This window comes from Tachypleus tridentatus, chromosome 7 (assembly GCF_004210375.1).
Source record: "Tachypleus tridentatus isolate NWPU-2018 chromosome 7, ASM421037v1, whole genome shotgun sequence".
Classification (NCBI taxonomy): domain Eukaryota; kingdom Metazoa; phylum Arthropoda; class Merostomata; order Xiphosura; family Limulidae; genus Tachypleus; species Tachypleus tridentatus.
This window is the reverse complement of record NC_134831.1, coordinates 68,399,810-68,424,055: the sequence shown is the minus strand read 5'-3', so window position 1 is coordinate 68,424,055 and position 24,246 is coordinate 68,399,810. Positions and strand designations below refer to the sequence as shown.

Here is a 24,246-nt window from a genome sequence, read left to right as displayed (position 1 = left end):
GAAGGGCAATACATAATTAAAAATATGTTCAAAAGGAGGTTATTAATTAAAATGATATACAGATATATACGCTGGTTGAAAATATTTTGTTTCACTGGGATGCTATAATTCGTACTACTGCTTATGAAAGTTGTAATGAATTTAGTACAACATATTTATTTCAATATCAAAGTTTGTTTCAGTTGAATATATATTTAGAAATGCATGTTACATTTAGTGTTATGTATGTACTGCAAAATTTCTGACTATTCCCTAAATTTCTAGAAGATTTTGGAATGTAAGAATCAACAATACACACTGCTGGCCAAAATCGTAAGCCCAATGAAGATAAAGAAAAAATATGAATTTTGCATTGTTAGACTCAACCACTTATTTGAGTAGAGCTTCAAAAGATGAAAATAAGAAAAGGGAAAATAAAAATAAAACACTTTTTTGGCATTTAATAGGGAAAATGTGAACACTATGAAATTAGCCTAAATAATAGCTAGTCAAAAGTTTAAGACCATACTGAAACGAAGCGTTAATTGGTAAACAAGTAACAAAATTTAGTCATTTGTGTTCAAGCATTAGTGTTATCAACATCTCCTGTGTTACACTGGGTAAAAACATGGCAAAGACAAAAAACTTGACAAAGTTTGAATGTGGCAGATTTGTCGAGCTGCAAAAGCAAGGTCTCTCTCAATGTGCCATAGCTGGTGAGATTGGGTGTAGTAAAATTGCTGTTGCAAATTTCTTAAAAGACCCTGAGGGATACGGAACTAGAATTTCAACTGGTTGGCCCAAGAAAATTTCGCCGGCACTGAGCACAAGGATTTGATGGGTTGTCTAGCAAGACACCAGCTGATCGTTGAAACAGGTTAAGGCCCTTACAGACACAGAATGCAGCTAAAGAACAATAAGACAACATCTACAAGAGAAAGTCTTTAAAAACTGTAAACATCTTCAAAGACCATGCCTTCTTCCACACCACAAAACAGCTCGGTTACATTCTGCTGAGAAGCACCAAACATGGGATGTAGAAAACTGGATGAAGGTTTTGTTCTCTGATGAGAAAAATTTAACCTGGATGGTCCAGTTGGCTTCCAATGTTACTGGCATGATAAGGATATCTCACCAGAGACATTTTCTACACAACACAGTGGAGAAGGTTCCATCATGATCTGGGATGCTTTCTCCTTCCATGGAATAATGGAGCTTCAGGTTATACAGGGGTGTCAAACAGAAGCTGGTTGCATTAGCATGTTGGAGAGAGCATCCTTAATGACTGAAGGCCCTCACTTGTGTGGAAATGACTGAATCTTTCAGCAGGACAACATTGCAATCCACAATGCCCGCAGGACGAAGGACTTTTTCATGGCGAATAATGCGAGTCTTTTGGACGATCCAACGTTTGTTCACCTGAACCGAACCCCATTGAAAATGTTTGGGGGTAGATGGCAAGGGAAGTCTATAGAAATGAACATCAATTCCAAACAGTGCATGATCTTCATGAAGCCATCTTCATCACTTGGAATAACATTCCAGCCAGCATTCTGCAAACGCTTATATCAACCATGCCAAAGCAAATGTTTGCAGTTATTCGCAATGACAGCCATGCAACTCACTACTGAGACCTCTTGTTGAGCATTTCCTACCCTGTTTAGGATTTCTTTTTGGTATGGTCTTAAACTTTTGACCAACTAGTATTTAGGCTAATTTCATACTGTTCACATTTTCCCTATTAAATGATAAAAAGTTTTTTTTTTTTTTTTTCCCTTTTCTTATTTTCATCTTTCGAAGCTCTACTCAAATAAGTGGTCGAATCTAACAATGCAAAATGCATATTTTTTCTTTATGTTTGTTAGCTTTTAGATTTTGGCCAGCAGTGTATATTACATGAAATCACTTATGTATCTTTGAATATTGTTACCAACTGAACTTTTGAGAACCTCACCCTAAAAGTTTATAAATTGATATGCCAATAGACAGTGTAATATTGTTAGCCTGCTACAGTTAGTATTCTATAAACCTCAGAAGCTGTAACTGTGATAAATGCTTATTAATCAGAAACTACAGATATTTGACCAGAAATACTTATAGATTTTGAACACAAACTGTTTAACTCCAGTGAATTAACTTTGGATATTAGTATTTCTATGAGGATATTAGGTATCTTCACTGGAGAAAAATCAGCTTGTAAACTGCATGAAGACAGCTAAGGATAGCTAGCTAGCTGACAAACGAAGTGTACCAATATCAACTCAAAATTAATTTACTCATCATTATCTGTCAATAAAATATTCAGTTTCAGACCACACAGAAGACTTAGTACTGTTTGCAAGAAGGAAAATTATGTGTATCAATCTTGTTTGCAAATATCATACACTTGATACATATTGACATTCAATCAAATTACAATTAAAATTTCCAGCTATTTGAAATCTTAATATGCAACTACATAATGTAAAAAATTGGAAACTCATCTGAGATAAATTATATGTACCACAATCAACCCAGTTCTTCTGAAATGAGGCCAACTTTACTTCCCATCTGTATTGTTTTTTTTTATTATTAATTTTTTAATACAGTTCAAGCTATTTAAGATGTATTCTAAAACATTTTGCAATCACATAAAGTAATTTATAAGCCTCAAAAACAGTCTAGAAAAACATTCTGTTTGAAGCCTTCAGAAACAATATTTTTATGTACAAACAAATACTCTTTAAAACCATACAGTATATTTCTTGATATATAATGGGTTACACAGGTCTTTATAAAATCTAAATATATGGTTATTTGTAAAACTACACAAAAACTTACAAGTTTGCTAACTTGTAACAGCTTTAATCAGTAGGATCATCCATAATACTTCATTTGTATGCCAAGCTTATGTCTATATTAAATGCTGTGCACATAACTTGTTCTATGAACTATATAAGATATACAGTTTCCATAACAAATTTGTTTCTTTTTAGTGGTATAAGCTTACACATTGTAAGTACATAAATTCTACTGGTTAATTTATAAATTATATTTCAAGGCAAAACAATGTTTTTTAAGATACAAATTCTATTTTATTAATTCATTCTGAATAGCACATTTAAACTTAAAACATATTATAATTAGCCCAACAGATTAAAACATGCAGGAGCTTATAACGAATTTTTCCAAAAGGTAGTTAATGCATACCCACGAATACCAAACATGCCACAGATTTTTTTTTTAATCAAAGTTGTATTATTCCAAGGGAAACTTGCATAATGAAGACATATCTTTTATAGAGCAAAAACCTGTGTTTATGTAAGTAACCATAAATGACAACTTTATCATATGAGTAAAAGAAAATATATCTAAATATGTTAAGCAGTTTTTCAACCATTAATTCCAGACTTACTTGATTCGACTAGCCTCGAGAACTTCACAGATGTGCTTTCCCAGTCGAGAATACTGTGTTTCCATAAAAACAAGCACCCTGGGATCAAAACGTAGTTTACCTCTTATAGTATGGATATTACTGGCACTAATATTTGACTTAACAAGTCCCTTGTTATGTGAGTGGCACTGGAAGGATGGTTGAGGAGGCTCTCGGATAACACTTAAGAATTAAAAAATTTACTGAAAAACATTTACATGCTACACTCTCTTGTATTTTATATATACACACACAGAACATGTCAATTTTCGAGCACTGATTACATTTTCTCAGTCTAATGAAACTGTTGAAGGTTATCTTTACACTTATTAGTTCAATTTGATTTTGTAAATCTAAACGTAACACCATTAAATTTACCTAATCCTCTGGAAAAGGTCACAAGTAACATATGTACAAAATGTGAGCAAGCCATATTTAAAGCTTTTTACTGTTTAACTGTTAAAAACAGCAACTTTAGAAATATAATAAACAATGTTGTTATAAAATAGAAATTACTTAAATTTCCTTTATTTTCAGTGAACTAAATGAGATGTGTCACATTGAAAATAAACTTGGCTGGCAAATAATTATCAGTTGGATAAAGTGCATATTTAAAAAAAAAAAAACTAATTTATAATAATGCTCACCTATGCCATTGGTTATTGGTCACATAATAGGACAAGATGACCATAGATGCCACACCAAACAATAAAGCTGCAACAAGACACCGTTTGATAGTCGGCTGTGAAGCGCTACAGAAGCGATTAAGAATATTTTGACTAACTGCTGACCCTTCCACTACCATAATCCCACTCCTCCACGTGACGTCTTTGATACTCCAGGCACAATGGAGTATTGACTGTTTACCTATGAACACGAGTGGTATGTTATTGGAGTTAATATGGAACTACTCAAATCACGAAACTGACGACGAACCCACAGGTTGCTTAGCTCCCTGTAACCAGCGAACCGCACACATACGTTATCTAGAGATTAGTTTCTTTCTTCCTCGGCGACATGAGCGACTTAAGGCGACGAAGCCATCCATTGTATCACTCACTACTGAGACTGTCGGGCAGACATCTTCAGTACGACAGAGCACCTGAAACAGAAAATAAAGAGTTGATGAAGTTAAGAGTTTCATAATCAACATAAAGAAGATTCATATTACAAGTAAACCCATTTTGTATGTTTCACGACACAATTGTCACCTGACATTTGATTAATAAAAGATTATCAAATAGTCCATGTTCCAACTTTCAAAACACAGTTAATGGGTACACTACTCCATTTACCTAGACACAGATAACAGGATAGCAATCATTTTAAGAAGGTTAATTTTTAACAACATTTTATCTCAAGTAGAACCTATATCAGAAATTTCATTAAACATCTTGCAGGTTATTTACGTTACTTCTCCATACTTAAATTTTGTTTACTTTGATTTTTGGTTTTAAATCATTTCGCGTCTTTATGTTAAAAAAAAAGTACGAATTATTCTTTTTTACAATGATAACCAATCACGATATTTAATCCACTTTTACGTTCTTGATTTCCGTATTTTAAGACTAGAAAAAACAAACTTCGCACTTACGGTAAATGTTTTTCATTTATCGAGTTTCACCTCAGTGAAAAAAAGTTGGTAAACTACAACTTATTGCCTTATAAAGTTCCCTGGAAGTTACCAATATAATTCCAGAGTTTTAGGAAATACTATATTAAAAAAAAACAAAAAAAACGGTGAAATGCCAAATGATTTATTTTCAACTGTAAAATAGTTGCAGACACTATAATAATAAACATATAAGGCCAATTTCAAAATCGTCGTAAATGTGTGTTATAACTGAAAACCACAGTTTTTACACTTGATTAAAAAGGACAGCTTTTCATCATACAAATTGTTTATCATAAATGTAAGAAACATAATTACTGTATATCGGAAGTAGTAAACGAAAAGAACATTTCATTTTTAAAACTTGATATTAAATATTCGTGGAACACACAAACCTATCTCATACGAAAAAAACGTTTCATTTTTAAAACTTTATGTTAAATATTTGTGAAACACATAAACCAAACCTCATACGAAAAGAACGTTTCATTTTTAAAACTTGATATTAAATATTCGTGTAACACACAAACCTATCTCATACGAAAAGAACGTTTCATTTTTAAAACTTGATATTAAATATTCGTGGAACACACAAACCTATCTCATACGAAAAGAACGTTTCATTTTTAAAACTTGATATTAAATATTCGTGGAACACACAAACCTATCTCATACAAAAAGAACGTTTCATTTTTAAAACTTGATATTAAATATTCGTGGAACACACAAACCTATCTCATACAAAAAGAACGTTTCATTTTTAAAACTTAATATTAAATATTCGTGGAACACAAACCTATCTCATACGAAAAGAACGTTTCATTTTTAAAACTTGATATTAAATATTCGTGGAACACACAAACCTATCTCATACGAAAAGAACGTTTCATTTTAAAACTTGATATTAAATATTCGTGGAACACACAAACCTATCTCATACGAAAAGAACGTTTCATTTTAAAACTTGATATTAAATATTCGTGGAACACACAAACCTAGCTCATACGAAAAGAACGTTTCATTTTTAAAACTTGATATTAAATATTCGTGGAACACACAAACCTATCTCATACGAAAAGAACGTTTCATTTTTAAAACTTGATATTAAATATTCGTGGAACACACAAACTTATCTCATACAAAAAGAACGCTTCATTTTTAAAACTTGATATTAAATATTCGTGGAACACACAAACCTATCTCATACAAAAAGAACGTTTCATTTTTAAAACTTGATATTAAATATTCGTGGAACACACAAACCTATCTCATACAAAAAGAACGTTTCATTTTTAAAACTTGATATTAAATATTCGTGGAACACACAAACCTATCTCATACAAAAAGAACGTTTCATTTTAAAACTTGATATTAAATATTCGTGGAACACACAAACCTATCTCATACAAAAGAACGTTTCATTTTAAAACTTGATATTAAATATTCGTGGAACACACAAACCTATCTCATACGAAAAGAACGTTTCATTTTTAAAACTTGATATTAAATATTCGTGGAACACACAAACCTATCTCATACGAAAAGAACGTTTCATTTTTAAAACTTGATATTAAATATTCGTGGAACACACAAACCTATCTCATACGAAAAGAACGTTTCATTTTTAAAACTTGATATTAAATATTCGTGGAACACACAAACCTATCTCATACGAAAAGAACGTTTCATTTTTAAAACTTGATATTAAATATTCGTGGAACACACAAACCTATCTCATACGAAAAGAACGTTTCATTTTTAAAACTTGATATTAAATATTCGTGGAACACACAAACCTATCTCATACAAAAGAACGTTTCATTTTTAAAACTTGATATTAAATATTCGTGGAACACACAAACCTATCTCATACGAAAAGAACGTTTCATTTTTAAAACTTGATATTAAATATTCGTGGAACACACAAACCTCTCTCATACGAAAAGAACGTTTCATTTTTAAAACTTGATATTAAATATTCGTGGAACACAAACCTCTCTCGTACGAAAAGAACATTTCATTTTTAAAACTTGATATTAAATATTCGTGGAACACATAAACCTCTCTCGTACGAAAAGAACGTTTCATTTTTAAAACTTGATATTAAATATTCGTGGAACACAAACCTCTCTCGTACGAAAAGAACATTTCATTTTTAAAACTTGATATTAAATATTCGTGGAACACATAAACCTCTCTCGTACGAAAAGAACGTTTCATTTTTAAAACTTGATATTAAATTTCGTGGAACACAAACCTATCTCATACGAAAAGAACGTTTCATTTTTAAAACTTGGTATTAAATATTCCTGGAACACATAAACCTCTCTCACCTATATTCAGATATCATCATCACTGTACATTTAATAAAATGATTTGGTAAGTCACACCAGTTTTTATACCGAATTTGTTTGACACAGCTTGTTATTTAATGCATAAAAAACATGGTTTCATGAAGGGTGAATTTTCTCATTAAAATGTAGTTTGCTGCCAAAAATAATCTAACGAACAAAACACTTTACCCTGGGGAGATGCAAGAACGTTTGAAAAACGACAGACCAAACACCACGTCTAATAACCATACCAAAGTCACGATGAGTTATTGACTATTCCACAAGCCAGGTCTCAATGGTTACGAATTGTTGACTCACCCTTGATTTCGTTTTTTTGATTTCCCTTTTTATTTACAAAAACCACTCAATTTTTTCCCCAACAAATTACAAGCGTTAGGAGTCTGATAAGGCGTATGCGACAAAAACTAATGGAAACCACTGGTTTAACGAACTTCATGTTTGTATTAAAGGACCGGTTTAGTCTTCGAAAAATATGGAGACAAAGGATTTAACTTCTTGCAGTAATTAGTATATACACATATATTTTATAACAGTCTCAAGCGTATATCTTTCTGTCATTTTTAATTGTATCATTAACAATTAATAATGGTACAAAAAAGTTACTGTGTTTCTTACTATGAAAAATTATTATTAGCAAAAACGGTCTTGAATCTAGACAACAATTACATTGGAAAGCTTCAAGAAGTATCGAGAAAAATACTCCAGAAATGTTAATAAAGAACGAAACAAAGTTAATCTCCAAACTGCTGGCTTAACTACGATTCTCTGTAATTTGTTAAATTTATGGAAGTTGCTGATAATTAACATAACATGCATTTAAGTCTACACTCACCATTCGCAAAATATTAGGTTGAGGAATAATTCGTGAGCGTTTTTAAATAATTTCATTCAAGCATTACATGCAAGACTATACAATACTTCAATGCATGAACACATTACACCCAAAACATTTATTATGATACTTTATTTCATGTAATACCTAGGTATATAGTATGCATTGTTGTAAACGAAATTGCAAGAAATTAAATGCGAAAAGCAGATTTAAATAATTTCATTCAAGCATTACATGCAAGACTATACAATACTTCAATGCATGAACACATTACACCCAAAACATTTATTATGATACTTTATTTCATGTAATACCTAGGTATATAGTATGCATTGTTGTAAACGAAATTGCAAGAAATTAAATGCGAAAAGCAGATGGTGTTGAAAATGCTCGATTTTGTCCACTTGACATTCCATTTAATGAGCTGAAAATGAAAGCAAAAATTAAAGACATATGAAAATCAAACACACCATCTATTAGAGCAAAATATTATCTACCAAATGACATGAAATATTTTGCGAAAGCGTTTCATTTATGAATATATTTTTTAACTTGAAAAAACGCTCACGAATTATTCCTCAACCCAATACATTTCTGAAATAACTTAAAAAGGGATACTTTTTTCTGTTGAAAGCCGGTATTACTGTCGTATTACTCTTAGATTACACACTAAAGACGTTAATGCCATTATTGTTTAAGGTAAAGAACCGTGAAAACCGGCAATTTCCTCCCTAGCATAATTGCATACCACCCTTTTATATGTTCGTGAATCCTTTCAAAAACAATATGAAACCAGAAAAATCGCATTTTTTAAACAAATTTCTTGTCACCGAAAGTATCCACAAGTCCGTACCAAATGAAACGTCACATACAGAGGCCCAATCAATAACGAACATAAATGCTACGTTTAATAGAAAGAACAGAACTCTGATTTTCTTCACTCATCAAGCCTAATCGATAATTTGTGTGTATACATATCCTCCTTCTTCGCTTATGTATATATATATATATATCGACACACACACATACAATAATGTTTGGCCCTCAAATCGATATTGGGCAATCGTCTGTGAAGCATATAACAATTTCATATAGTGAGATTATTTTTCTTCATGAAATGTAATAATCTATTTTACATAAAAAAGTTCTATAATTTACTCTCTATAACGAAGGTTTTTGTTTTTCGACACACGCACCTACAGTCGAATCTGACTGTTGCTTTCAAATACACTAAACAAAGCCTTAAACCACAGACAAATGTTGACACTAACAACAAGTTTATTCCGAAGTATTACACACACATAGCTAGATATTTGAAGTATTTACATCTTTTGCAGGATACTTGTGTGACTTAAGGTGGCATTAGGTAGGAAAATCATTTTTTGAATTCCTTTATGTACTCGTGTATGATATACTCGATTGTATTTCTCTTGAACTCTCTTTAACGTCAGCAATGCCGAATTCGTTTAATTTTTGTGCGAGGCACGAGTGTGAATTTGATGACACATACTCCAATAATGCTTTGCTGTTGAAACTACATATTTAAAACAATACAGTCCTCTGACACCAGAAACAAGACCAAGAATGTGACCGGACATGCGTGAGTGGTACAAATAGACTGTCTTGCAAAAGAACCTCTGATGTTACAAGAACCAACTTTTAGGAACTTTTAATAAGCACAACAGGATGATTTGTCTGTATGTTATATACGGTAGAGAGCAAACTGAGGAACTCTTCAATTACACAAGCACTTTCTTTAAAAAAAAAAAAAAAACACTTAGTAGTATTAAACCTGCTTACGAATCACTTATCTTATAAAGCACAACCATCAAGTTGTATCACACAACTTTATTTGAATGTTATTTATTTAAAATGCATACCAATTTTGTGCGACTTCCTTACAAGGCATATGCTTCAGATATATGCGTGCGTTATATTTACTACAATGATCTAACTTTCGATTTTAGATTTACAGGAATTAGAATTAACCGATGAGCCATCAGAGGAAAGGTTGGTTTGTTTCTGAATTTCACGAAAAGCTACACAAGGATTATCTGCTCTAGCCGTTCCCAATTTAACAGTGAAAAACCACCCACTACTAACTCTTGGGCTACTCTTTTACCAACGAACTGTGGGATTGAATACGACGTTATAATGTCACCACCGCTGAAAAGACGAGCATGTTTGGTGGGACGGGTACTCTAACCCGCAATCTTCAGATTGCGAGTCGATTGGTGGGTTCAAGAGGGAAGACAAAAAGAAAAGGGGGTGAAAGGAGAAAATAAAAAGAATTACAAGGTCTCAAGTAAGCCTTATCAAGCGCAAGCTTTTACTTAAATAATATATTTGTTTGTCAAGCATTCGCATCTAAAGCACAATAGACATTCTTTAAAAAAAACAACAAATAAACGACTTAAATGACGTACAAATTTCATCTGTCACAACTTACTAATAGCTCCTGCGTAGAACTAGTGCAACACGTACATAAACTGCCTATCACTCTTCAGTTTCATTGACTATATATGCCATAGATCAATATCACAGAAAATGCTGTATATACTGCAGTACGTTGTGGAAATGACACAGAAGTCGGTATTGAACTCGGTATACGACATATTACATTTGTTTGAAATGATTTTGCTAAAAAAAAAGAAAAGTCAACTTGATGATACGTGACATAGCAGTATCCTCCACACCTCAATGTTTCAAAAACATTTACGGTAACATTTGCTACAAAGAATAACATTGCCAGCAGCTGTAAAAAATTGTATAATATTGCAACAGCACATGGATAACTCACTCAGATAACGTGTAATCTAGAAAGACAATAATACACCAAACTGCTATAATCTTTGGTTTAACATTCAAACAACACTTTGTGTAAAACAAAAATATTTTAATATTATACTCGGTATTTCTATGAATCGTACGAAGAGAATCGCACAAGTTACAAATAATTCGAGAAATACTTGATACGGTTTGTGCATTTGCTATAATAAAAATTACGTCGCAGTTTGTGCTAAGGAAGGGTAAGACTGAATCGCAAATATTATCGATACGTACATACACATATATAAAATTATACTATGTGCAAACAATACGAAACATGTGTTTCATAGCACATCGAAAGCTAACATTTTAAATGTGAGTTACAGACTACTAGTTTCCGAATCACAGTTGTCATTATCAAGACACTGGTATTTAAATACGTAACTGTCCTACCGAAACTGTAGCTGATAAAGATTTTACCTTCGTTGTGCCAAACATACGTTAGTTTTTATTTCTTATTCTTAATGTACTAGCACAATATGCCTGAAAACAAATCACATATCCAATATATTTAAATAACTTAATTTCACTTTTTTTTTTAATTCCCGCAAAGCTACACGAGGGCTGTCTGCGCTAGTCGTCCCTAATTTAGCAGTGTAAGACTAGAGGGAAGGCAGCTAGTCATCACCACCCACCACCAACTCTTGGGCTACCCTTTTAACAACGAATGGTGGGTTTGACCGTGACATATAACGTCCCACGGCTGAAGGGGAATCAAACCCCTCATTTTAGCGTTGTAAGTCTGCAGACTTACCACTGTACCAGCGTGGGACATATGAATAGGTAACTTCTTCCAAAATATAACATAGACCTTTCTCAACTCAGTTCAGAAAGGTTCCAGTTGCTCATTAACTCTTTCCATGATATGCCCAGGTTAACACAATATTTCAAAAAAATGTCACAGTTAATTGGAGTAAACCTACTTTTAATTATTTGCCTGAATTTATTATGTTACTTTGTATTATGATATGCTATGAAAAAAGGAAAAAAAATTCCTTTCTCAAGCTCGTTTCTAAAAAACGGACATGAAAGAGGTTAACAAACATGTATTTTGTTCTACTTTGAACTATATTACAAGTAGAACAAAAGAATAATAATTTGAAATTGGCGTTAATTTTGTGGTATATAAAGAACCATTCATGAAGTTTAGAAATTGTGTGTGGTTAGGCAGGTGAAATGGAGTTGTGTTATACCAGCCGTAAAGGTTTTATTTGCAATGCTGTAAGTGCGAGGTACATCTGTGTACTGCAAATGGATCCTAAATATTAGTACACCTCACGCGTCATTCCAGCACGACAAAACAAAACAAACATATGGCACATATGTATCTGGTTTAAAATAATACCCAAAATATCTCGAGTAAAGTAAGAGGTAATTTAGAAAAGTTAGACCACAACCTTTTATTCATTATCAACTTATCATGCTTTAAAAACAATAATGGCAAATTACATCACTTAAATAAAATTGATGAAAAATTACACTTCATAAACCTAATTCAGCTGGCCTAAAGTTATGATCTAATTAGTTTGTTCACAACAATTATACTATGACTAGTTTTTAACTGCCAACCATAGGGAAAGCAACCAGCTTGTGACACCCATAGCCAGTTCTTGGAATACTCTTCACCATCAAATAATGGGATTGAGAGACTTATTGTACCACCCTTATGACTCAAAGAGGCAACTGTGTCTGGCACCAGGTTTCAACCCTGTGACCAGATTGCTAGTCAAGTACCCTAACCACCAGGCCATGCTTCATGAGCAATGAATACAGTACATATAATATGACAGATATTATTATACATTATTCTTTACTTTAACATCAATATTCTTATTAACAATCATACACATGTTGAAAATGTCCAATAAAAACAGGAACATTTATTTGTGTAGATTTCATAATAATTTGATTTAGAATGACTCAATAGTAAAACAATGCTGTGCTAAGATAAGCATAGACAGATTTAAAAAAAGTGTGTGTGTTTGAACACCAAGCTGTATATGCTGTGCTCACTGCAGGTATTAAAACCCAAATTTTAGCATCATACATTCACAAGCTTAACATTCAGAGAACAATTTTTTTAACTTATAAACAAGCTCCTGTTGTATCAAGTTAAAGAAAACCCATCACTCTGACACTAGATCACAATGTTAAGTACTTTAACTTCAAACAACATACATTTTTTCCAACTGCAACAAAGCAGCTCATAGAATGACTGAGTTTCCCTCAAGTACAAACTCTTTAGCTCATAGCTCTATCTATTGACTGATTTGAAATTTAATTAGTCACATCTATTGAGGATTTCCTCTTGTTTTTAAAGTGCAAGTGCAGTTCAACAGTTCTACTTTTGTTCCAGCCAACTTGTCTTTTTGTGCATCTGTTTGAAACTCAAACCACATTGAAAGCTTTCACTGCATTATCACTGAAAGAAAAATTGATGTTTCAATATAACAGAATTACTTCTCTTATTACATTTAAAAAGAAGTCATTGAACACCTTCCAATGAGAATAAACATACTTCTAAAAGTTCTTTATAAATAGCCATGTATTCTAACTGATTAGTTTACTGTATTTCCTCATGCACAAACATAGACAATTATACTGAACAAAATATTGTGCTATTTGGAGAAAACTTGAGCATTTCAGAGTAGTGTGATGGTGCTCATTTCAATAGTATGTAGCCAGAATTTGTCCATTACTTCTAGACTTTGGGTTATTGTAACATCTCAATATTTTACACAGTGGTGATAAAATACCATGCAATCAACTCAGTATAATATATGTACACTGTCAAATTAAGTTTCCTTGGACAGTTGAACAGGTAAAAGGCATATATTTTTAATAACTTCAAATATTAACAGTATTTTATTGGTGTAAAATTCAAAATATATTATTCACATATGCTATTTGTTTTCAATATAACTAACAAATTCCACCATTTCTGCTTCATTCCCATGCTCATCTGTTCTGCCCAAGCATCACGAAACATTCAAGTGCTCAGTTCTCTATAATATTTGAAAAGTCCCTTGATTTAGCATAAAAGTGGTGAAGTAAGATTCCCCTCACTCACTCAGATAGTCACTTTACCTTGCCCCACTTACAGTCAAAAGAAATTCCAATCTTCTTCCTTGTAAATTCTTTATTATTTTGTAGAAAATCATTTGAAATTCTAGCTGCTTTCAGTACAAGTATTATCCAAAAGTGCAAAAATCACCCAAACAGTTTCTGCTACGTTTGTGGAAAATGTATTATAGTTTCCCAAAGGAAAAATGTCACACTCAAAGTAAAGGTAGCTTACTACCACTATTGTAGGTGCAAGAATTAGAGACCAACAAAGTCATTGGACTACAAATGCATGTTGTACAGTTTGCACTTCTGGCTTGACACAGTGGCTAAATAAGAATACAGCAAGTATGCCATTTGCAGTTCCCATAATATGATGCGAGCCCAAAGATCATCTAACTGACTGTTTTTTCTTTGTTTTTTCCCATGCATGGCTAACACTTCTGGCAAAACTAAACAATGCATTAAATATCCAGATATTGTATCTTTAGTAAAACCAGTGCTACAGCTACAAGAAAAATGGGAAACAGGAGTTATCCTGCAAAGAAGAAAATGAATCAGCTTCATCCTCTTCATCTAGTAATTTTATACTTGTGGCACATTTACAAATACTGCCTCATCTGATCACACAAAAAGATCTAAATGATTTGACTTCTGAAATGTCTCTATCAAAGCAGCATGGGAAGCTTCTTGGCTCTCATTTACAACAGTGGAATTTATTAGCTCCAGGAATAAAAATTCCAAACTTTTGCTTGTCACTACAGCATGCAAGATACTTGTGTTTTGTGTTTCTGTATAAATGTTGATGCACTACTGAAAGAATTAGGTAATGAACATCAACCTCAATGAATGGAAACGTTTTATAAACTCATCCAAAAACCTGAAAACTGTGCTTTTGCACAATGGGAACACTAAACCATCAATTCCTGTTGTTCATGCTGTGAACATTAATGACAGTTATCAGAGCATGAAGATTAAACATAATTTTGTTAAATACGGTCACCACAGGTGGAAAATTTGTGGTGATCAAAATGTTATTACACTACTGCAAGGCCTACAGAAAGGGTATACCAAATATTGTTGATTTTTGTGTCTTTGGAACAGCCAAGATAACAAAAATCATTCTAAAAAGAAGGAATGTTAAATGAGAGAAAATAGTATTCTTTTTTTGTGGAATGTCAAGTATCAACCTTCAGTAAATCGTTAAAATGTGTTTCTGCCCCTCTTCATATCAAACTTGGACTTGAGAAGAAGTTTGTAAAAGGAATGAACCAAGACGGTAACGGTTTCAGATATCATATTTTCAAATATGAAAGAAAGTAATTTTGTTGGGCCATAGAAAGTGTTGATGGAGGATGATTTCAAAACAGTACTCAAATGTAACTTGCTATCTGGAAATTATTCAAATTGGTTGTCAAAAATTTCTTAGGAAATTACAGAGATAAAAACTATGATTGATAATATGCTTGAAAACTACAGGAAAATAAGGCCTAGGATGCTTCTAAAGATGCACTTCTTACAATTCCATTTAAATTGCTTTCCAAATGATGTATGTGTGGTAAATGATGTACATAATGTACCCTTCCACTAAGATATTTCTACAATGAAATAATAATATCAAAGACTATGGAAACTTGTGACGATGGGGGATTACTGTTGATTTTTACAATATGAAATTGAGAACACACACAAAGTGAAACAAATTAAGCAAATATTTTGAAACAAAAAATAAAACGATTCCGTGATTAAAATTTGAACATAGCCTGTATGTATTTTCAGTACTAGTCTTATTATACTTATTAATGTTTTAAATTGTTATTGCTATTATGTATTGTTTTTGAACATTCTTAAAATGAATTTTCAATGAATAAATTATTTTTATGATTTATAACATTATCTTATTAAATCTTTCATAACTTAAAACTAGAGGCAATCAATTGTTTTCAACCTGATGTTTTACAATCAGCATCTACAAATTACTCAGACATAATTGCATTTATTCTAGTAGCATAGAAAATATTTTGTTGTTGCTTGATACTATCTATGAAATTAGCAAGACAAATTGATTATGAGCAAGATATTTGCTTGAGCTCATAAAATACAAAGTTGTAACATTATCATAATTTACTGCACAAGGTTTAGGGCAACTATGTCCATATACAAAAGAAACTTAGTCTATCCAGAAAATGCCATTACTAAGGACAATTTTAATGACTAACTGTTTAAAGTCATTTAAAATTATCAACCAAATATGTTTCTCATGACAAAACAACAGTGAGTAACTATTATTTAGTTAATGCAGGATTACAATGTTCAATCAACAGTAATCAGACTGTGCCACAACTTACCACTTCTTGATGACAAGAAACCCACTTGAAATAAAAATGCATCTCAGAATGACTGGAATGGGTATTAAACACTTTTACTGATAAGAAGGGAACAAAGTTTTGACCTTCCTAGGTCATCTTCAGGTTAAAAGAGAAAGAGTTTGCAAGTAACATTTGCCAGACACGTCTTAGGGACGAGATCATAAACGTGTATGGGATTGTAGGGGGCGTTGCAGTTGGATGTTAACAGTGGCATAATGCAGGTAAGTTCAGGCATAATGGCATGCCCCCTACAGTCCCATACCTATTTATACAATGTTCAATCAACAGTAATCAGACTGTGCCACAACTTACCACTTCTTGAAGACAAGAAACCCACTTGAAATAAAAATGCATCTCAGAATGACTGGAATGGGTATTAAACACTTTTACTGATAAGAAGGGAACAAAGTTTTGACCTTCCTAGGTCATCTTCAGGTTAAAGAGAAAGAGTTTGCAAGTAACATTTGCCAGGCACGTCTTAGGGACGAGATCATAAACGTGTATGGGATTGTAGGGGGCGTTGCAGTTGGATGTTAACAGTGGCATAATGCAGGTAAGTTCAGGCATAATGGCATGCCCCCTACAGTCCCATACCTATTTATACTCTTGTCCCTAAGATGTGTCTGGCAACGGTCATTTGCAAACTCTCTCTTTGTTAACCTGAAGATGACATAGAAAGGTCAAACCGCTGTTCTCTCCTCACCAATAAAAGTGTCAATACCCATACCAGCTGTTCTGAGATACAATTCATCACTTCATTCAACAATGAACAACATACAAAATGCCATATTATAATCAATCCAAAAGTTGCTTACCTCAGGTACAAATTATGGGTTCAGTGGTATTTCAGAGTAAAAACTGTTGGCAATGAATGATTAGGATCACGTGCAGCGGTCTAACATGTCACATTTACCCCTTTTCTTTGCTGGTGATCACGTACAAAAGATGGCAAATATCATGAACCATTTGACCCTGCATTATCACTCTCACAGAACAAGCTGCCGAAATGGTGTGAGGAATGTTCTTGTGAAGGTATTTGGGTCATTTGATTCATTTAAATTTAATTAAAAGTGTACCAGTGTTAAGCGTCTGACCATGTCCACATCACAATGCTATCTTTCTGTTCCCTGATGAGTGTTTGTTTGTTTTCTGAATTTCAAGCTAAGCTACACGAGGCATATCTGCACTAGCCTGTCCTTAATTTAGCAATGGAGGGAAGGCAACTAGTCATCATGACCCATCATCAACTCCTGGGCTATCCTTTTACCAACAAAAAGTGGAATTGACCATCACATAATAATGCACCCACAGCTGAAAGGTCAAGCATGTTTATTATGGTGAGATTTAAACCTGCAACCCTCAGATTAAGAGTCGAATACCCTAAACACCTGGCCATGCCAGTCCTATTCCCTGATGAACAAAAACTATTTCATGATAACAAATAGTAATAATTAATTCAACTTGTCTGATAATGATTTGGTTTGTTTGTTTGTTCTGTATTTAAACACAAAGCTACACAAAGAGCTATCAGTGTTCTGCCCACCAAAGGTATTGAAACTCAGTTTTCAGCAGTATACATCTGCAGACGTACTGCTGTGCCACTGGGGGATATAACGATTTGGAAAACATCTTCCTTGGCCAGCACAAGCACCAGATCTCAATCCAAAAAAACATCTTTGGGGTGAACTTGAACGTCTACTATCCTAATATATTCTCAAGATGGCTGGTATGGGTATTAAAACTTTTAATTAAAATGAAGTATACAACAACGTCAGAGATGCCAACTATTTCAAATGACTGAGCGTAATGACTGTAGACAGAGCCCGTACAGGTATCGTACAACCACTGGATACAGTTTTGAGTCATCCATGTCTGTGGATCCATCTGTGGATAAACTGTAAACACTGTTAGTAATGCTTGAAATCATTTTGTCATCTTCACAACTCAACATTTGTACAATGGCTGTAGTTTTGATTCTAGCGCAGCCATACTTTTTCGCTATATCAGAATCTGAGAACACTTTTCTGAATAGATGTCCTGCATGATCGACTACAGCTAGGGGTAAATTATGAGCAATGACGAATTGCGTGAACATCACTTCTGCATTTATGGTTTCATATTCTGAATTTTTACTAATAAATGTCGTTATCTGCATCGTTTTTATCTTCGCCTCAGCCTTTTGTTGGTGAGATGTCGATTTTGTATGTCTGGATAAATCGTTTATCCCACCATGCACCACAGAATTCGATGTGACAAACTGTACAAAACGCATGACTGTCACCGACTTTGATGCAATGACCGGATATTTTGCACTATACTCTTTCCTATATTTTTGATTCACAGTTTTAGTCCTTTTAGATTTGCCAGAAGCAAGACAATCTGGTGAACAAGGCCTCTTTTTTTTTTTCCTTTTGTGAACGATCGCATTGGTGTTTGTATGCCGCTTAGAAAACGAGAAATACCCATCTGCGCGAGCACTGATTGGCTGACAAGCACTGATAACGTAACTATGGATTCCCCCACGTAGCCAGTACGGAGAAGCACCGCACTCAAACTATTAGTAGACGTCGGAGATACAAATGTTTTTATTATTTCAAGCACAAACATGATTATCGCAAATAGCCATTTAGAATGTCTTTTATTTATTATCAAAATTTATTTGTATCTCACTAGAAATTTTCTTTTCACCCATTTCAAGCCCTGGGGGAACAATTTATCACTTTTTTGTATAGGCCTATATAATATATAATAATTTGGGAGTTGCAACAAATCGTAATATTTGACAGTATGAGCGTATAATCATAATGTATACACCAAAATCGTAATAATTACGCTCAAATCGTAATGGTTGGCATCTCTGCAACGTTTTTATCTTCTTAGGTTTTAATTAAAAAGTTTCAATACATATACTAGCCGTCTTGAGAACACATTTTTACTTCAAGTAGATTTCTCGTCGTTATAAATTTTTCACCTTAATTCTTCGAACAAAATTATAAACTAAAGGCCATTACAACCTGCTCGACAAAAGGAATACAATCGAAAGTCATCTTCCAGTCTATTTAACACCAAGTCAATCCCTTACGGCAGTAAAAACAACAGAAAAATAGTACGTCTCTACAGACGTGATATGCTGACAGGACAGTATTTTAAGATACTAGTCCTACGCGTTTCAAACTTTGAACTAAAAGACTAAAGTAGAAGTTAGCCAATAGCAACCACCGTTACTTTTGTGCTTCTCTGATCGAATAGTGTGACTTAATTACTTTTCATATCGTAACCATAGTCTCAAAATGCAAAGTAAGGGTCGCAAACCTCGTATTCAAAATTCAGCACGCTAATCACTAGGCTCTAAACAATTAAAATGACAATTATTTTCTTGCATACAGACATGACGATAACAACTTGATTTACTAAAACTTGCAAAGCAAGCTCCATCAACACGTAATACCAAATGATACGAAACGGTACTATACAGTTTTGATCGATTTTTCACCAATTTTAAAAAATGTCATTTGAAGAAATGTCATGAAAACTATGCAGCTCCTATGTTTAATTTCATCGAAATTTATGTAATTGATAATGCAGGTGTACAACTCGACTACTGCAGTCCTAAATTATGTCAACAAAATAATTTGTTTAGTAGCAAAGTTGCTATCCTATAAACGCATATTCCACGTCCCAGTAATGAAAGCCATTTTTCAACACATGCGAACACGTACGCGCGTATAAACTATACATACGTATATTTTTAACTGAACAAATTCAACAATACAGAAGTAATGTGTGTGCATTATAAGTCAAGTAAATAATTCCAATTATACCTCTATTTTATTTATAAAATTATTGAAAGCAAGGATACTGAAATGTGTCACACCATGAATCGATATTCTTTCTTCTTCCCTCTGAATGTATGCTGTAGACATTTATTCTAACAAAATATATTTCATATAAAGCACTTCATTTTGTTTCGAATTTTAGCACAAATCTGAAAAAAAGTTATCTGTACATTGCCGTCCTTAATACTAAATTGGCAGGATAGGGGGAAGGTAATTAGTGAATAGCACCCACTGCTATCTCTTGTTTGACTGAGTAGGGGGATTTGACCGTCACTCTTAGAAAGAATCCAAGACTCCAGACGCGGAGCGAGCTTCTGCAGTAAAGGGACACGAACATACAATTCACGGGCTGAGCACGCTAGCCAATAGGTCACGCCATGTTCGTTAAAAAACAACAGCAACAAAACGAGGGCATGTTAAACCTTCCGATTATCAAGACAGGTATATTACAAACCCTCAGTTTTTATAATTCATTAAAGTTTTACTATAATTGGTACAATTTTTGAACTAGTGCCTTATAACTATCAACGTAAATCAGTTAGCTATTTTGTCTACATGTAACAGATGTTATTATCTGAAACAACTTTGTTGGTTATAAACACGTTTGATAAATAAATAAAATACAACGTGTCTCATGGCAGTGTTGACTTAAAAAAGAAAACTAACGCTTTTCAATGCTTCGTCTACAGCGCAGGAAAAAGGGAATTTAAAGGTCACAAGGCAATATGATGATGCTAAATTTTTAAAAGAGCACGAAAACGTACGTATACAACATACAGAATTAATAAACACTTTTGTCTCTACTAATTTCAGTTGATACTTTGCCCTGAATATACAACAGTCTTTTATCCATCACTCTTTTCTCTGGAAGGAGTTGAAACCTACTACATATTCATAATTTTGTAAAGCTATGCTGATCTGTTAATCGCCCACGTTACGGCATCCCTAAAGATTGGGTTAATGGTCGTTACACACGTGTATGTCAACAAGTTACACTCCACCCTTGAGATTAAAATGCTTCACTCTGCATGGGAATTCATTCAATAAGCCACGCAGGGACGCTGAGAGTCAACAAATCGAGACCACACAGTGCATACTGTTCACAGAAAGTGCAATACAGTAATATTTGGATAGCAGAATTTCACGTTGTGGCAGTAAGAGTTTCAACGAGGTTCCCAACACCTCCACACAAACGCTAAGACCCTAAGACTTTGAATAAATAAGTATAACGTTTCTCTTAACGTCGGCTCCTTAATGAATAGAAATGCCACTACGCCTAACGCAAATAGGACGCGTCATAATAAAGTCTTAAAAACATTCCGGGTTTAAAAATAATAAACGTCAAAGCAAATGTTAAACTGGAAGTAGGTACCTCCATTAAATACATTCTAGTTGAAGATGATAGAAGTTCTAATTAGTAGAGTACACTGTCCATAACCTTTAACACTCCTACGAAAAGACGTTTCTAGTCCTGATTTCTCCAAGCCCGTTCCCCTGGCTGTGGTTTCGCTAGATAGTAGATAGGGACAGTGGGAATCTCGTTAATCCATTCATTAATGGATTTAAATGGCAATTTCATTTAAATACAAAATTATTAGCCTAATATTAATAACCTTTCAAGTTGCTCTGGGGCCTATTAGGCCCCACTTTTCGTAGAAGTGTTAAACTAAATTAAAATCTTTTTCTCCGTATAATCGCAGTGTGTTTTCCCAAATGATGCAAGTTGGGAACTAAGAGAATATAAACATACTACTGGTATGTCAACATAAAGATTGAAACAAACATTTTTGTCAGTAACTTTCATGGATACATATTACCTGTAAAACAAAAATATTTTAGTTCGTTTGAAGTGAAGCACGGGTATCGAAACCCGGTTTATAGCACTGTATGTTGTAAGCCACTAGAGAGCTTTTCGTTTTTAATCCATATAATTACTTTAACACGTTTGCTGCCATGTGCGCCACCGATGGATCACTACTAGTACATCACATATTTAACCTCGCACACAAAAGGAATGTATTCAGTTAGAAAGTTGTGTGTGAAAAAGTAGGTAGTAGGCCTAGCCTATAGAATAAAATACAGACTACGTGTAAATCTTACATTATAATATTTATTCTACTTGTTTAGACTGAAAAGGGATAAAGGGGAAGGGAGGTACAGGCTAGGTCTTATCCTGTTCAAAACGTATACTTATGTGTATAGGATAATCAAAATATTTCCCATAAGACCCTATTTATGCTTGACAGTGAAGGAAAAACAAAATATATCGTTCATACGGAAATCCTGATTGAAACAGGTGTAGTTTATTTTCAAAAATCAAACCCCAGTTTTTTTTTCATAAATTCACAAAATATTTTTTACCTCTTGAAATATGGAACGAGGAACATAGAAAGCAGTTTTTTTTTTCAAAATCCCTGGCAATGCTGCTAATATAAATAATCAAGTCCACAGCGATACGTAAAATCAATATCTTGCCTTAAAACAAAACAACACTGCATTTTACAATCGCTAGAAATTCGAAGTTAGCAACAGCCTAATACTTTAGCAACAACTCCTCTTGAAAAAAGAAATTCTTAGATAAGAAAATAACTATTAGTTCCAAGTTTTTAATAATAAATCCTAAGAGCTCTTATATATATTATTAAAACTTTTAAACTCAACTGATGTGTTCACGTGTTCGTAATCAACGTTTTTCTTTTTACGTAATTTATTTTAATTAAATTCTGACGCCTTCCAACTACGTGTCACCAACCACGCCACCTACTGAAATCTGACAGCGATCTAGGAACAAAAGAGGGTCGGTTGCTCCTGCAACGTTACTTCAAAACTCAACGATATATTTAATGCAGCTTTGAAACTGACATGTGGTTTAAATTGCCCTACACTTTGCTGCTAACGAGTGTATTTGATGAAAGAAAAAAATATTTTCGCTTAAGAACTTTATTTTTAATTTGTTTTTTTTCAAGTAAATACTGATAGGCTATATGATATATATAAAACTAACTTCCGTCGTATACTTATACAGGAAGGCAGTTCTCAAATATCATTTATTTAACAAAACCTATTTCTCCAAACAAACTTATAGTAGTGAAATTCAAATAACTTTAGTGTGTATAATTATATCTCGAAAAGCAGTTGTATACTCATAACAGTCGCGTAGATTTGAGACAATCATTAAAAACTAGCTAAGTGTATCAGACAGGGCTCAGCACCAAGTTCATCCTAACGCTCATATATACAATTATCTTAAGCATTAAAAAAGATACTTTCATTGGATACAATGACAGTTTTTCCTTTGTTGCGTATAAACTGTGGTAATAACGTACATGGGAAAATTCTGACAATTGCCCTCAATTGGTACTAAGGAAACTGAAAACAATCTAAACACGGAGTAAAAATATGCACTGGTACAATATGTGCTCATAAAATTACTTCTTCATAATCATACAACACAAATATTATTGTATTTATATATATAGATGACAATCATTAAAATTCTCCGAATACATCTAACAGCTTACATTCTTTATACCTATATATTACCTTATTATACATACACACACACACACACACGTCACTACGGCGTCAAGTTGCAATGAAATAGGGCGGACGCCGTCAGTTAGTCGCCAGCTGTTTGCATGATCGTTATAAGTGAAAGGTTTCTTCAGGTATATATATACGGAATTAAAATAGATTTTCCCTATTTGTATCTTCTACAGTAATGTTATACGTTCAATTCTACAAAGGTATGGAAGGCCATATAAATGTGTCAGTTCATGTAATTCGCTAAGTGTTGGTGACAATCTCTTACGATACACTTTATCACTAATTTGATTCACGTTCGCAAACGTTGACACCTCATTTACACGCGGGTGCATGTGTGTTGAACGTGTAAATTGACGTTGACAAATAATAACCATATGAATACAAAGTTATATATTCACTTTTCACACACAAACC

The 24,246-nt window shown here is 33.4% G+C and overlaps 1 protein-coding gene across 6 annotated transcripts in view; it reads right to left on the bottom strand.

Moving 5' to 3' along the window:
* The window catches only part of LOC143255894 (bifunctional heparan sulfate N-deacetylase/N-sulfotransferase-like), a 79,952-nt gene that overhangs the window by 31,258 nt on the left and 24,448 nt on the right, over positions 1 to 24,246 (bottom strand). For 5 of the 6 annotated variants that reach the window (XM_076512276.1, XM_076512275.1, XM_076512278.1 and 2 more), the window contains exons 2-3: positions 4,039 to 4,493; positions 3,374 to 3,574 (exon numbers count right to left, since the gene is read on the bottom strand). In XM_076512276.1, coding sequence (XP_076368391.1) covers positions 3,374 to 3,574; positions 4,039 to 4,196 — 359 coding nt within the window. In that variant the 5' untranslated portion in view covers positions 4,197 to 4,493. Of the gene's footprint in view, positions 1 to 3,373; positions 3,575 to 4,038; positions 4,494 to 10,638; positions 10,659 to 24,246 lie in introns of those variants that run through there. The other variant, XM_076512281.1, reaches the window with a different exon arrangement.